Raw genomic sequence first — 13904 nt, 5'->3', positions numbered from 1 at the left:
TGTTTTTGCTTTTTAGGTGTTTTGGTACAGGGTCGTTTCGGTTTGTAATGCTTCTGTTGATTCTCATGGTGGGATTCCCCCACCACACTTGCCGCAGAGCACACGGCAGTGGTAATAATAACAGTTGGGTGGCGTCGTGGCGTCGCGGCTTGTTCGTTGATGTGCGGGATGCACACAAGGCAGGGGTGGTAGTACTCGTAGGTAGGTGGGCAGGAAGCAGGTCGGATATGTTTCGTGCTCTTCTTTGGTCTGATACACAGACAGAAGCGGTTCACCTACAACCTAGACATTTTCCAAAAGGGAAAGAGAAGAAAAACAGATCAGCAAAGCTTGGCCTTTTTGGCTGGGTTTTGTTTGCACGAAGATTGTGATTTCGTGTTTTGCTCTCGCTATATGTTTGGGTCTACTGATCCGAAGCCAAAAAAAAAGCAGCCGTTTGTTCCCTTAAGGGTTTCGAAAGCAAAAGCAATATGATTCTGCAGAGCATTTCTATTCCCTCCTTTTTTGTTGTTTTTTGGTCTTATGTCGAAAAGAATGCACCACTCCTTCCGTACGTTCTGTTCAACCTTCTATTGGCGCCAGGTTGTCCGTACCTGCTGTGTCACACTAGACGGCACAGCATTGAAGGACGGGACACCGTTTGCGACAAAGGGGGCTGTTGATCTTTGGTATGTTTTTTGTGTGATGCGCAAGTAAAAACAAAAAAAAAAGGCAAAGGGGGCACTAGATTAAGTGGGAAAGGGGAGCAATCACTTTTGTGCGGGAGGCTTGTTGGCGAACGTGACACCCTTCTGGATGTTGTCCTTCAGGCCACTGACGGCCTTGTCCAGCAGCTTCTTCTCCTGATCGGTGATATCGCCGAGAACGTCGACGGCCTTCTCGGCACCGTTGGGCTGCAACACATGTCAGCACAATAGAGTTACACAACGAGAGGGGTAGAAAGGAGGGACAAAATGGGGGGAACGTACGCCAAGCTCGATGGGGACCGAGAAGAAGTCGACACCGGTCTTCTTAGCAATCTCCTCGCCGCCCGGAACACCGGGGAGGTAGACGTAGCTGGGCTCGACAAGGCCCTTGGCGCCCTTGACAGCCTTCAGCAGCTTCTCAGCAAAGCTAGTTTTAGTGTTAGCTTCTTCTTACATTATCTGAAGGAGTATGGGCAAACAGCCTGAACTAGAATAGCAAAAGCTTACCGGTAGCCGGCGTAGGCCATGGAAAGGGTGGCAGAGCCAGCACCGTCCTTGGCCTTGACGACCTCATCGCCACCGAACTGGACACGGTTGACGAGCGCATCGTACTTGTCGGCGGGGATGCTGACGGAGGGCTTGACCTGGCTGAAGAGGGGAACAATGGTCTCCCCAGAGTGGCCACCGATGACGGGGACGGTCAGCTCCTGGGGGTTAGCCTTGCCGGCGATCTCCGCAACGAAAGTCTCGGCGCGGACAATATCGAGAGTAGTAACGCCGAACAGGCGCTGCGGGTTAAAGACACCGGCGGCCTTGAGGACCTCGGCGGAGATAGGAACCGTGGAGTTGACGGGGTTGGAGATGACGAGGATGAAGGCCTTCGGGGCGACCTCAGCGGCGACCTCAATGAGGCCCTTGACAATACCGGCGTTGATGTTGAAGAGATCGTCACGAGTCATGCCGGGCTTGCGGGGAATACCAGCCGGGATGACAATGATGTCGGCATCCTTGAAGGCGGTCTTGGCGCCGTCGTTGGCGGGCAGGAAGCCAGCAATCTTCTGCACGGGCTGTTAGAGACAGGTTCCAGGGAGGAGCTACCGCGGCTCCGGTGCCGCCAAAGAATACCAACTTACAGCGTTGGAAGAAATGTGCGACAGATCAGCGGCAACACCAGGGGTGTTGACGACATCGTACAGAGCAAGCTCGTCGACGAGCGGGCACAACTTCAGGAGCAGCGACAGGGGCTAGAGGGTGCATTGTTAGTTCTCGTTGCCGGCCATGCGAGTAGAAGCACATAGGAAGAAGCGCATCACGAACCTGTCCGATACCGCCAGAGGCGCCAGCAACAACTATCAGAACGAGTCAGCTTGAAGCTCCCAAACTTGCTGCTTGTAAATTATTGGACTCGAGCGAGTGCCCTCGCCAGTTCGACTCAAGCCCCCAACTACAATGGCGAGTAATAAGAACAGAAAAACCTACCGGCCTTGACCATAATGGGCAGATGTGTGTTTTGAGGGCTAAAAAGGGGAGAATGGGTGTTTTGCGGTGTTGGTTGATGCTCTGATGAGAAACTGCGGGGTTGGAGCTGGAAAGCTTTTAGAGGAAGCGCGTGTTAGCGAGTGTAAAGCTCGATGTGTTAAAGGATGGCGAAGGTAGGGCAATGTTTACCTGTAGATATGCGGATTAATCGGCAATTTGGAGACGGTCTGGGGAGGAGAGAGAAAGAAGAGAAAAGGTAACGAGAGGGAAGAAAGAAGAAGAAGGGGGACGAAGAATGGGGAATGGAGGACGAAGGCCGAGGCGTTCAGAAATATGGCAGGAGAGACCGAGGTGGGACACTAGGAGCATGGTAAGACAGCGGACAGCCGGATTTTGGGTTCTGTTGATTTTAGTTATTTCCCCGTACTTTACAGCGTGGAACAACGTATAGCGGGGTCCTTTACTCCATGTTTCCCCCCTGTGACGCCAGCACGGCGCCGGCCGACCCAACGCTGTATCTCCCCTTCGTTACTGCCGTTCTTGGACTTTGCATGTGCCGTACGTGATCGTACTTTCTCCTACTCTGGGTCCATACACCTCTAACAGCAAGAGCGAACGTCACTTTTGCTCACGTACGATGTGACTTGCGCAAAGCATATTCCCTCCTTCCTTGTTTCCATGTCTCCCCATTCCGCCTTCCCTTCATCCCGCACTCCAAACACACGTCCGCATCACAATGTCGTAATTCTCTCGCCTAACCACCCGCCCAGTGCTCTTTCCCCTTTCCCCTGCCGCACTTTTGTCGCCTATGGCGCTACCTCGCGCCTGCCATTTCAGCCCGCCATTCCAGCCCGCCATTCCGTAACTGAAAAATGACCACGGCATACAATGGAAGTAGCAGTGGTGGTATAACTGTAGATGGCGCCCGTAAGCGGCACACATCCGATCTGGATTGTTGGATAAATCGAGATGGCTATTGGGCGCCTCCGGGCTATCTAGAGGAGCTTTCGTCATTCAACCAGCACATCTCGAAGCTGACCCAAAATGTCTTTCTCAGTCTTTCGAAGACACGATACGACTTGTACTGCCGTTAAGCGACTTGCATGCTGGCCAGCTATAAGACACTTGTTTATTTCTACGTACGCTTGTATGCCGTCCTGCCCGATCTCTTCTGTCCATGTTCGTAATAACGCACGTTCTCGTGCAAACGTCTCACGCCAGTCTCAAGAAACCAAGCCGTTACTCCCCAGGAAACAGGTACACCGCCCAGGCCTATCTGTATACAAAGTATATTGACCCATAGCTGAAGCTCAGTGGAACGGTGGAACGGCTTTTCCCGACTTTGCTTGCCGACATATAGGCCGTCCCGAAAAGCATCACGTAATTACATCCAAGGCTGTGCGCTGCACCGGCCGTTCTTACGTCTATTTGAACTGTCCCTATTGGCTCTCTTGAGCTTCACCTCGCGACCTCGCACCTAGCGTCCCTTAGCGAGCTGGTTCTCCTCGGGTGCCTTGTGTAGGTTGCGCGTTGCTGGACTTGGTGATTGTGTCGTGCGCAAGTCGCGAATCTGGCCAGTCTTGTAAAAGCGCATCCTCGGCTGCATCGGGACCAGTCGGAATCCGGTCCGATGACGACGGAATCAAGTAACAAAGTTCGCTTCTCGGACAGCCCAAGGTTGACGGTCCATAAAACCATTTGAATTATAATCTGTTTTCAGCCACATGTATTGTCAACATTCTTTGCACATAGGCCTTTAGTTTTGTCGCTGACGTCGATATTCACGTGCAAATTCGTCCGCCATGTGAATAGTCCGACAATTGGCCACCCCCAGAGGAGGCTCCATAATAATACCGCTGGGTCCTGGCTCGCAAGTGCACGGGCACGACGGGGTTGCCAACCAGGGGTTTATTGACGAAGCTGGAGAGTATTACGGGGGTATCACACTGATCACACTGGGGAACGATGAAACATTTGATACCTGGTTGCTGGCATACTCACATCGCCCCCATGCTATTAAGCTGGCGACCTCACAATCCTGTGATTGACTCATTTGTTGGAAGCAACTGCCATCTCTCAGTCACAATGCCGTTACAATACGTCGTAGCTCAGATGAAGCATACCGGTTGGGAACTGCTTGAAGAAGTCTCTTGAAGTCAAGTCAGCGTGTTTTGATTTTTGTGAAGATTTCGATTTTTTTAGTCCAGTTTGCTATTTGATTTCATGAAAACGATCCGGTTCTCATTCCAAGGCCTTCCCGGATTGGATTTTCCTGTCACTGACCCAGTATCATACGTCTCTTCGCGGGACGATGTGCAGGGCGAGCAGACCCTCTCCCCATCAGGGAGAGACGAGTAAGAAGGAAAAAGCAGGGACAAACAGCCCTGCTTCCCACCTGTGGGTCATAAGGTGTCAAGACAACCGTGGATTCCCCAATTTTTCTGGTTTTGTTTGCTTGCCAGCCCCGACAGCCGTACACCGCCGTCAAACACACACATATATATGTATGCAACAACAGCATAACCCGAACATCATCCCCGCACCATCAACTCAGACACATAACAAAACGTCCAGCATCACCCTCTTTACGAGGACTCAGCGGCCTTTTGGGCGGCCTTGCCGCGGAGCTTGACCTCGTGGTCGGGCTTGACGGGGCGCTGCGAGCGGCGGATGGCAGAGGCACGGGAGACAGCGGCGGCGCGCAGGTCAGCACGGTAGCCGGACTTGGCGACCATAGTGGCGACGGAGCGGTAGGTCCTGCACAGCACGTGGTCAGTACGCCGAACAACCCAGTAATGAAATTGCGTCACAGGTCCAAGGTCGGAAACAATCACAGCAACTCACTTTCTTGCGGACTTGTTGGCACCCTGGTTGGAGGTGACCTGGCCAGAAGCGGGCTTGTTGGCGGCCTTGGTCTTGCTGATGACCTGGACACCACCCTCCTTGTTGGCAACAACGCCGAGAGCCTTTCGGAATTGTTAGTTTCGACGTTCCATATCCCACTTTGATCCTTCGCTGAGGCGCAACGCGACAGTCGTAATCGCTCCCTTCTCGCCAGTTTCCCTCCAAGTCGACAAATCGCATCGGCTTCGATCCTCGTCGCAAAATCGTTTGTCGCAAAATCGAAAGACCGACCGATCGCCCGATATGTCTGTCGTGGAGGGAACAGCAGCATAAGGGAAGAGGTCAAGTTTGCCAGGCCGCTTCTCCTTCTTCAATGTCTCATAGCGTGACTCCGTTCTGTCCAAATCAAAATCGTACCTTGTCGTTGACGAAGCCGGCGTACTGTAAAATGATGTTAGATTCTGTATGAGATTGACCATACAAGAGTCCTCCTCAACCACGAATCATGCGGTTCCCCCCATCGTGCGGTGCTCGAAATCGTACCTTGCGGCTGTGGACGTTTGTCAGGTTCAGGGGGTCGCGCGAGAACTGGACCTTGGCGTTCTTGGTGCGCTTGACCAGGTACGAGTTCTGGGAGCCTGCAGATACAATAGAGTCAGATCGGTATTCTTTGCGGTATTCCTTCCGTCCCTTCGTTTTCGCTTCCATCGTCGTTCGGTTTCTCTCGGTTCGGGGCACGGTGATGACGTACGGACAATCTCCCAGACAAGGTCGGCCGAAACGTTCGGGGTAGACATTTTGAATGTGTGGTGATTTTTTGTTGATTTTCAAAAAATTGAACAAATGGCGAGTCGTGATGATGTCGTAAACAGGGTTGACCTCCAAAGACGGAGCTTTTCATCGACTATCTCGAAATTTCGCTGCTAATTTTTTTCCCTCTCAATTTTCCACAGACAAGGCCGCTGGGCCCCTCTCTCACAGCACACACCACCAATCCCGCTCCCTGTATCGTAGCTCAGCCGTCCAATTTTTCACCATTACACTCAAGTTTGTGGGTTCCTTAGTTACCCACTTCAGGGCAAGTATTTTCTTTCATCCGGTATGCATGTACCAGCTACAAAGGACCCATTACATACATAGCGTACTTGAAAATGCATGTATACGAGCTGATGTAACATTCAACGCGAGGCTGAATTAACGCGCCAAGGCGACACGCGTAAGCGAGGGCCTTACTAAGGATCCTGCAACCTGAGGCACATTTGCAGCTGCATGCGCCCGTTAAGTTGGGCCTGCGTCACCCATCTAACGGTGCTTCTGTCGATAAATTGTCTCATTGCCAAAGCAGATTACTCTGCAATACAACACAGCCACCTAGCCAACTCGTTGTCTCCTCTGTTCGAATGAGATATCGAAGAGTTTTCTCTTTATCGTATCTCTCTACGGAGATTCTCATGGCCTAAGAAGACTCTTGGCTTCGGGGGTCACAGCCGACGCTCCCCCTCTCCTTTTGCCAGTCTGTTTCAGCTCCAGCCCTCCGAGACATCCGACTTGAACGCCCGTGTTCGCACAACAATCCAACGACGACAGCGCTTCTGAAAGTGCCGTTGTCGACTCCTTTGTACCTCATCACCTAATAGTCATCGAATCTTATCTTAAGCCTCCGCCATGGCTCTCTTCCTCTACGGCCTCGCGCTGCTTGTGATCGTCGCGGGCTCTATTTTATATTGGACCCGCCAGCGCTGGATCTCGCCCCTCGTCGCGACCGTCCAGTCGGCGACCGACCGCATCTCCGACCGCCTCTCCTCCATCCGATCGCCGTTCTCCTACACCCGGCTTCCCTCGACGTTTGCGGGCGACGCCGAAGCAGGCCTGTCCAGCAGCACATTTGACCTGGCCGGCAATATCGAGGGCAACGACGGCCGTGCCGGTCTCGACGATGCTAGCAAGGCGGCGATCCTCAAGATTATGAAGAAGCGCCGGTTGCCGTTTGACGAGGCACGCCGCGTGTACATGGAGCAGCGGTTCAAGGACAACGGCATCGGCGCCGATGGCCTGCCGCGGGACCCCAAGTTTGTGAGCTTCTCGTAAACACAAACACCACCAGGACAAGCATTGGACGAGTCCAAACCAAGCGAGGCCTACGATGCAACGCCTTGTCGTCATACTGAGCAGTCGACTGCGCAACCCAAAAGGGAACATGCCACTGCCGCAGAACCAAATATATTGAACAAAACCGACATTCGTTCAAATTTTCTTATTTTTATCAGCTTTCTGCTTTTTAGGCCTTTATTTCTTATGTCGTCTTTCTTTTCTTGGTTTTATCTCTTGTCGTTTCTTGTCTGTCTTACCTGCAAAGCAATTGTCTTCTGTTCAGCTTTCTTCTTTTCATTTCATATGTCATACGATGGCGTTCTTGGGGAGGGATTTAATCAACGGGTTTGCCGATGGGGTAAGAGTGTATATTATATGTGATTTCACATACCGTCAAAACGGTGGAAGGCTCAGAGGCAGAGACCAACAGGACGAGTGATCCTTATGTTCACAAGATATCATATCTTGGGCAGAAGGTTCAAAGATAGCCAAGAAGACGGAAGCGACGCGTCTTGATTAGCAGTTTCTTGGATTTTCCTTCTTCTTTTTTGTCTGATAGTAAAATTCATGCGCTGAGCGATTGATATCATTTCTTCTACGACCAGCGCGACGTACACTTAGTGTGACTATTGGCCAATCTTCAACTTACATGTCATTCATACCCGCATTGTTTAGAAACATGAGCTAGATAGGAAAACATCCTCAAGTATCTATATGGTTTGGTCATGGCATAGACATATAAATTTGCAATGTTTTCATGGTATATGATTTCAGAGTACATTCTCATAATTTAGTCTTTCCTTTCTTATTATTGCAGTGACAACTGCCAACAGCCCGAACGTCCAAATAAATAATAAAACGCCAACTTTCAATTACGGGTACAAAATGGTGGTGAAAAAGGAAATATGCAAGCGGATAGTTGGCAAACAGCTATGCCCTTAAGTGGCAAAAATGAGAGAACGAGAAAGAAAAAGAAAAAGTGAAGTGGGTGGAGAAATTAAAATATATGTACAAGACATTCTTGGGGGGAGGCTTTATAAACATGGGCTTTTTCAGTCGTAAAATAACTCCGATGGAGTCTTAAATATGTGCTCAAGATGCACCTTTTTCCAAATCCAAATGGAAAGTTGTGTCTAGACGGATGGCAATGTGCAATGGTAGATTAGGAAGTTTAAAAGGTTGGAGAGGACAGAAGAAGAGAGGCGGCAGAGGTAATGGGCAGCGGTTGGGCGAGGAATAGACGTGAGATGTGTCTGTGCGACACCGGTATGGCTCTTTGTATTCCAAATCCGTTTTTATTTACCGCTTCTTCTTGGACTCGGCAAGGTCTACCGGGTCGTAGACACGGTCGTCGGTGCCCTCGACATCCTTGACAATGGTCTCCATCTCCTTTACCTGCTTCTTCCAGGTGTCCTTGCTCATCTTAGTCTTCTTGTCAAACAACTCCTGCTCGGGCTCACGGTAGCTGCCGCCCAGGCGGTCCCAGAGGGTAAAGTACTGGCCGTAGTTGTAGTTGAAGGCCAGGTGGTGGATGCTGTGGCAGGCGGCGCCGTTGATGACCGGGTTATTGGAGACGTACTCGCCGTCGTGGATCATGATGGTCCAGAAGTTGATGAAGATGAAGAGGAACAGATAGGCCCACTTCTGCAACGGGAAGAACAACGGGTAGATGTGGTACGGCAAGCTCTGCATCCAGCCGTCAACGGGGTGGAAGGCGTACGAGGAGTACGGGGTTGGCATGATCCACTTGTGATGCGGCTTGTGCAGGTGTTTGTAGACGAGCGGGTGGTGCAGGCCGCGGTGAATAAAGTAGACAAACATGTCGGTGAAGAACAAGAACAGAGGCACCTGAGCAATGTCGTACCAGCGGCCGGGGCCCTCGGAGCTGCGCTCGTACATGCGGCAGTAGCCGAGCACCTCGGCGAGGAAGAAGGGGGCCGTCAGAAACGACATGACGGGCATGGCTGTGTTGGCCTGCTTGATCTCCAGCCAGACCTGGTTCTTGAGGTATTTGGGGTGCTCCATTGTCTTCTTGTCGAAGATGAAGAAGTAGGAGAGGGACGAAAACATAAAGTAGGTCAGCAGACCAAAGAACCTGTGGGCAGACGGGGCGTGAGCGAGCCAATTCACGTTGAGAGGAGGAGAGTACTGGGACAAGAGCAGCAAAAGACCGAAAGCACACTCACCATGTAATCAAGAAGAGGGAGAAGAATTGGCGCAAGACATTGTCGCGCGGCACAGAGGTTTCGTATGCGTAGCGCGTCGGCTCCAGTGTGAAGAGGAAGCTGGACGGCTTATACTGCCACGAGTTGTAAGTCTGCGGCAGCGTGGCATTGGTGCCAAAGCCGGCGCCGTCGACCTTGTACGCGGCGGCGTGCGGCGGGAAGATGGCAGAGTAGCAGTAATCGAACACATATGTGTCCATCAATTCGAGCGCGATATCCATGGCGGCCGATGGGGCGCTCAAGAGCGCAGCGAGAGGGCAGAAGGGCCGTCGGATGTGTACAGGCGAGTTCGATGGTCGAATCACAAGAAGCGTCGCAGTCCAAACGTGAGAGCGGACTGAGTATACGAACCGCGCAAGGCAATGGGGCGTGGAAAAAGGAGGTCGGCCCCTGAAAGTCAGAGAGTGCACACTGTTGATCCGATACCAGGAGACGAGGATGCGCTTCAGGATCGAAGAAGCGATTGATCGTGGGGAATAGACGAGGTAAAGAGAGAACGGAGAAGTGTCGGCGCCAAAAGGCGGAGAAGGAGAGAAACGGTAAGGAGCGTGGTGGTGTAATTGCCGCGACAAGTTGCTCTTATGATGCTGAAAACACCGTGCGGGTGGCGGGCTCTGTAAATCTTCGCGCAGTTCCCAGCATGGCAAGAGCAGGAAAAAAATTTGGGTGAGCGACCTGCTCGTTTTCGTATTTTGAGGACCCTCTTTTCCCCTATCCCCTTCCTTTTTTGGTTATCAGATCCGGATGGCAGCGGTGTCTCTGCGCGCGCACTGTGCCCGCTCAGGGTCGCGGAAACGATATTCGGAGTTAACCTGTGGTGAAAAGACCTTGGAACAGAGAAATATCCGCGGCGGCAAAATGTATTCCAACAAAATGATGCACTAACTTGGAGCAGGGCCTTCCTCAAAAGCAGCCAATTGCCAGCGGGCGCGGTGGCAGGTGCGGCAATACGGCTTAAGTATGCGATCGAATTGCACTGCAACGTCACGGTGTGTCGAGTCGATTTGCACAGTGCAGTTCAATGGAAGAAAGAATCTGTTATGAAGGCAAACACAGGATGGCGTTTGTAACAGCTACACCCACTGTATCACTGACGACATCAGACCAGAGGAGGACGAGTGAGAGGACACAAACCCGAGAGAGAAGATTTGTAGTGAAAGGAACGAGGAGAAAGCCGGGACAGGATCATATGCACATAAACACACGGAGGACTTGCGCAAGGGCGGAAGCATCCGACTCTTACAGAGGGAAAATAAGTAATTACGTCGCTGATGAGGCCGCATGCTCGGCGTTGGACGACAGCGATGGAATGCTGGGCAGCCAGCTCCGATAAAATCAGATGACGGTCAGTGTTTCCTCCTGTTCTCTCTGGTTTCTCAGCTGTTTTTGCTCTGAATGGGACCGACTCATGGCTTCAGGCTCGGTGTTTCTCCAGAGGAGAGTCTTGCGCGTAGAACGGGGACTTCACCAAGCTATGGCCGTGAGATGCACGCGCGTTTGCTCCGTACTCAGAGTGGGTTCGCCCCAACAGGCAGCACCAACCTACTGCATCATCGGACGGAAAGGCGAACAGCCGGGGTACTAAAAGTGCTGGTTTGTGCAATCAAAATGGCGTGGTTCTCCAAAATGACACGCTCGACACGGTACAAGTAAAAGCGTTGGGGTGGGGCGGCCCCTTTCGAAATTATGGGCCCCGACTTATTTATTGGCTTTCTCGAAACTGGGAGCGAGTCTGGTAAAAAACAACGGCTGATGCCGAAGAAAAAGGACGGTGAGCTCGCGACAGATTTGTGTATCATATAACAAAATATGACCGTAAAATAGGTACAATGAAAAGGATCCCAGCGGGTCGCTGTGGGACGAGAAAACAAAACAATAAATCGTTGTAGAAAGAAAACGCCCAATACAATGCCACAAGAACACAACACAATATCAAACCCACCTGTTGGCTGCAACTGATTTAATATGTACACATTTGGCAGCAACTACGTCCCGACTCTCATTGCCCCAGTCCTCAAACGTTGTGGTCCCATGCAACGGTGTGCTCAACGGCCCAAGACCGGACGGCCTCGAAGTTGCGACAGGTATGCAGGGTGTTGAAGTCTGGCCAGTAGTCGTCGTCGGCAAACCCATACTCCGGGAACAACTTGAACGTGAAAATACCAATGTCGCTCTGGCACATCAGGTTGGTCCGCAAGGTCTCGATGCAGTGGTCTGTTTTTCGTTAGCTCGGGAAGCAAAAGTGCCGGCCCGTACAGCCCATGCAGAATATGTCACGAGTGGGACTTACCGACGTGACCCATCAGGTCCTCCTTGCTATCAGCACCGCCCACGTCGCCGCCGTGGTGTTTGTAGTAGTCCTTGTACACCGCCTGCCGAACCAAGTTAAGGCAGTGCAGTTGGTGGAAGACTTCGAGGGCTGCCCGGTAGCCCACTTCACCAGTGCGCGGGTGGGTGATCTTGAGCGAGTTCCGCGGCAAACCAAGCTTGTCAAGCTCTTCTTCTGAGATCATCGTATCTCCGACTGTTGCTGTGAGCACTCTTGCATTCCTCTTGTTCTTTTCTCTACACCAGCTTCTCTTCTTCGTCTTCCTCCTTCTCAATCTTCTGCGATCACCTTCCCACAACCTCTATGTACGTTCTTGTCTCCCTACTTCAAAGCACTTACTGTCGTTGGCGATGTAGTCCCAGGCCAGGTCGACCTCGGGACCAAAGCCAACAAAGGGACCTTCGACGACGGGTGTCAGGTTGGTGAACCGTGTTGTCTCGTACCGAACCGCCACTGCGGCGGGAGCTGTCGCCTGTTAGCAGGCTTGCTTTGTTGGTCTATCACCTTCCAACCTTCCATCTCACGCTTACAGTATGAGGAATATGCGCTCGTGTATGTGGCGTCGTTTGGCTTCGTGTTCCGCGCACAAAAGGACAGTGTGAAGAGCGTGACCGAAGTCGTCAAAAGCACGGCATGACCGAGCCACATCCAGTGCTGAGCCAGGCGGTGACGGACCCGGGGCACGAAGCCTGCACGCTCCGAGTCGGAGTCGATGCTTAATGTGCGGGTAGTCGAGGCAAAAGTTGTCGAGTCATCGTCAAGTTTCTCCTCGTCGAGAGGAAGAGAGTGGTAAACCTTTGACATGGCGATGGTTGGTGGTGTAAGGCAAGATCGAAGACTTGAGGTAGGCCAAAGTACAGCCAAAGAAAGAAAATGATTAAAGATAGTCGGTCGTGCACAGCACGACAGATAAAAAGAAAAGGGCGAAAGAGGGTCGCAGAGACCAGTCAAGATCGTCAAAACTGGTCAAAGAACACTCAACTTGACAAAGAAAAGGTAAGGAGAAGCGAGTTCAGATTAAGAAATGAAGGAGATGGCCAAGAGACAAAATTAGTCGTGAGAAGGGCAACTCGCAGAGTGCACGGTAAGGAATGAGATGGACAGAGATACTTCAGTAGAAGACACGGAAACAAGCCACAAAGGACAAAGACGGAATAGCATAAAGAGATACGGTGAACCAACCGACAGCCAAGGGACGACGAGGGAGCAAACGTGGGGAAAAGTGAGCGACAGAGGATGAGCAGGCTCGCACGAATGGCTCGACAAAATGGAAGAAGATCACGAGCACCAGGCACGTCGTGGAAGAAATGACATTGGAAATGTTGACGCGAAAGCAATGGGTAACGGGGGAAGAAGAAAAAAAGAAAAGAAAAAAAATAGAAACAAGTGGTGGCAGGTGGTCGGTCGCTGAGTTTCAGCAAAATCAAAGCACGCCTAGTGGGAAGCAATTGAAAATAGAGAAGGACAAAACAGAAAACCTTTTCAGCGTGACCTACCGTCTGTAAGGAAAGGTGAAGCGATGTTGAAACGTTTGATGTCCACAATCTGGAACGACGAGGGTCGTAACACTACTATTGGTCGACAACTAACACAAAAACTGGGGCTGGCCATTTTCAGGGGTCCCACCCGCCGTTTCTCGACCTGGACACTGCACGGCACAAATACCATGTGGCGAGGGTCTTTGTGAGGCACAAGGCCATCGAGCAATGGTTGATGGGTGCGATGGAGCTGGACGATCGTCAGGAACGCAGTGTCAACATATGACCATCAGATTTGCCTTGTCCCGTCTTAGCCGTCGATGAGAGAAGCTTCGCCATTCTTGCTGGTATGGCCCTTGGAAATCCGTGATGTAATTTCAGCTCGTGAAAAGGGGGTTTCCTGGACAGTAAATGGTTACCGGTAATCAAGGCATCGAGAAGTAAAGAACTTGTCAGCTACTTGACGGTTTCATTCACATAGTTCTTCCACCAAAGCAGGCGCTGTCGCATTTGTATCACGACCAGCGGGCTCGGTGTTGAGTTGCAAAACTACTTCTGTATGGACGACGTAAATAGCTTTGAACAGGGCCTGGTGCAACAAAAATATCCCAGTCTTAAGACCCTCATCGCTCCTGTGTGAAATAGGAAAGAGCTCGACCGAGCATCACTGTGCCATTTGAACTGGTTGAAACCCGTCGCGCCTGCCATTTATGCAACCAAACCTCAATACGATGGTTGGGCTTGCCATTCTGTCGTTTCGATGTCACAGACG

General features: G+C 51.5%; 5 protein-coding genes across 5 annotated transcripts; 1 reads left to right on the top strand and 4 right to left on the bottom strand.

Moving 5' to 3' along the window:
- Positions 1 to 749: 749 nt before the first annotated feature.
- On the bottom strand, positions 750 to 2178 carry SPBR_00599 (malate dehydrogenase; the record flags this gene model as incomplete). The annotated part of the gene is made up of 6 exons (XM_040758918.1): positions 750 to 893; positions 969 to 1113; positions 1194 to 1744; positions 1820 to 1930; positions 2004 to 2035; positions 2166 to 2178. 6 exons carry the CDS (start codon positions 2176 to 2178, stop codon positions 750 to 752), a joined length of 996 nt encoding a protein of 331 aa, XP_040618707.1.
- A 2572-nt stretch (positions 2179 to 4750) lies between these two features.
- On the bottom strand, positions 4751 to 5806 carry SPBR_00810 (large subunit ribosomal protein L28e; the record flags this gene model as incomplete). The annotated part of the gene is made up of 5 exons (XM_040759129.1): positions 4751 to 4922; positions 5010 to 5131; positions 5427 to 5450; positions 5553 to 5647; positions 5761 to 5806. The coding sequence occupies 5 exons, from the start codon at positions 5804 to 5806 to the stop codon at positions 4751 to 4753; spliced, it is 459 nt and encodes a 152-aa protein (XP_040618706.1).
- Positions 5807 to 6674: 868 nt separating this feature from the next.
- Positions 6675 to 7097, top strand: SPBR_01110 (protein precursor; the record flags this gene model as incomplete). The annotated part of the gene is made up of 1 exon (XM_040759428.1): positions 6675 to 7097. One exon carries the CDS (start codon positions 6675 to 6677, stop codon positions 7095 to 7097), a length of 423 nt encoding a protein of 140 aa, XP_040618705.1.
- Positions 7098 to 8399: 1302 nt separating this feature from the next.
- Positions 8400 to 9546, bottom strand: SPBR_00751 (C-5 sterol desaturase; the record flags this gene model as incomplete). The annotated part of the gene is made up of 2 exons (XM_040759070.1): positions 8400 to 9195; positions 9287 to 9546. The coding sequence occupies 2 exons, from the start codon at positions 9544 to 9546 to the stop codon at positions 8400 to 8402; spliced, it is 1056 nt and encodes a 351-aa protein (XP_040618704.1).
- Positions 9547 to 11339: 1793 nt separating this feature from the next.
- On the bottom strand, positions 11340 to 12458 carry SPBR_00767 (uncharacterized protein; the record flags this gene model as incomplete). Its single annotated transcript, XM_040759086.1, has 4 exons — positions 11340 to 11539; positions 11616 to 11849; positions 11994 to 12119; positions 12185 to 12458. The coding sequence occupies 4 exons, from the start codon at positions 12456 to 12458 to the stop codon at positions 11340 to 11342; spliced, it is 834 nt and encodes a 277-aa protein (XP_040618703.1).
- Positions 12459 to 13904: the final 1446 nt, after the last annotated feature.

This window comes from Sporothrix brasiliensis (genome assembly GCF_000820605.1).
Source record: "Sporothrix brasiliensis 5110 chromosome Unknown Cont19, whole genome shotgun sequence".
In the NCBI taxonomy this organism is placed as follows: Eukaryota; Fungi; Ascomycota; class Sordariomycetes; order Ophiostomatales; family Ophiostomataceae; genus Sporothrix; species Sporothrix brasiliensis.
The sequence above is the reverse complement of the archived record's forward strand: the minus strand, read 5'-3'. Positions and strand labels throughout refer to the sequence as shown.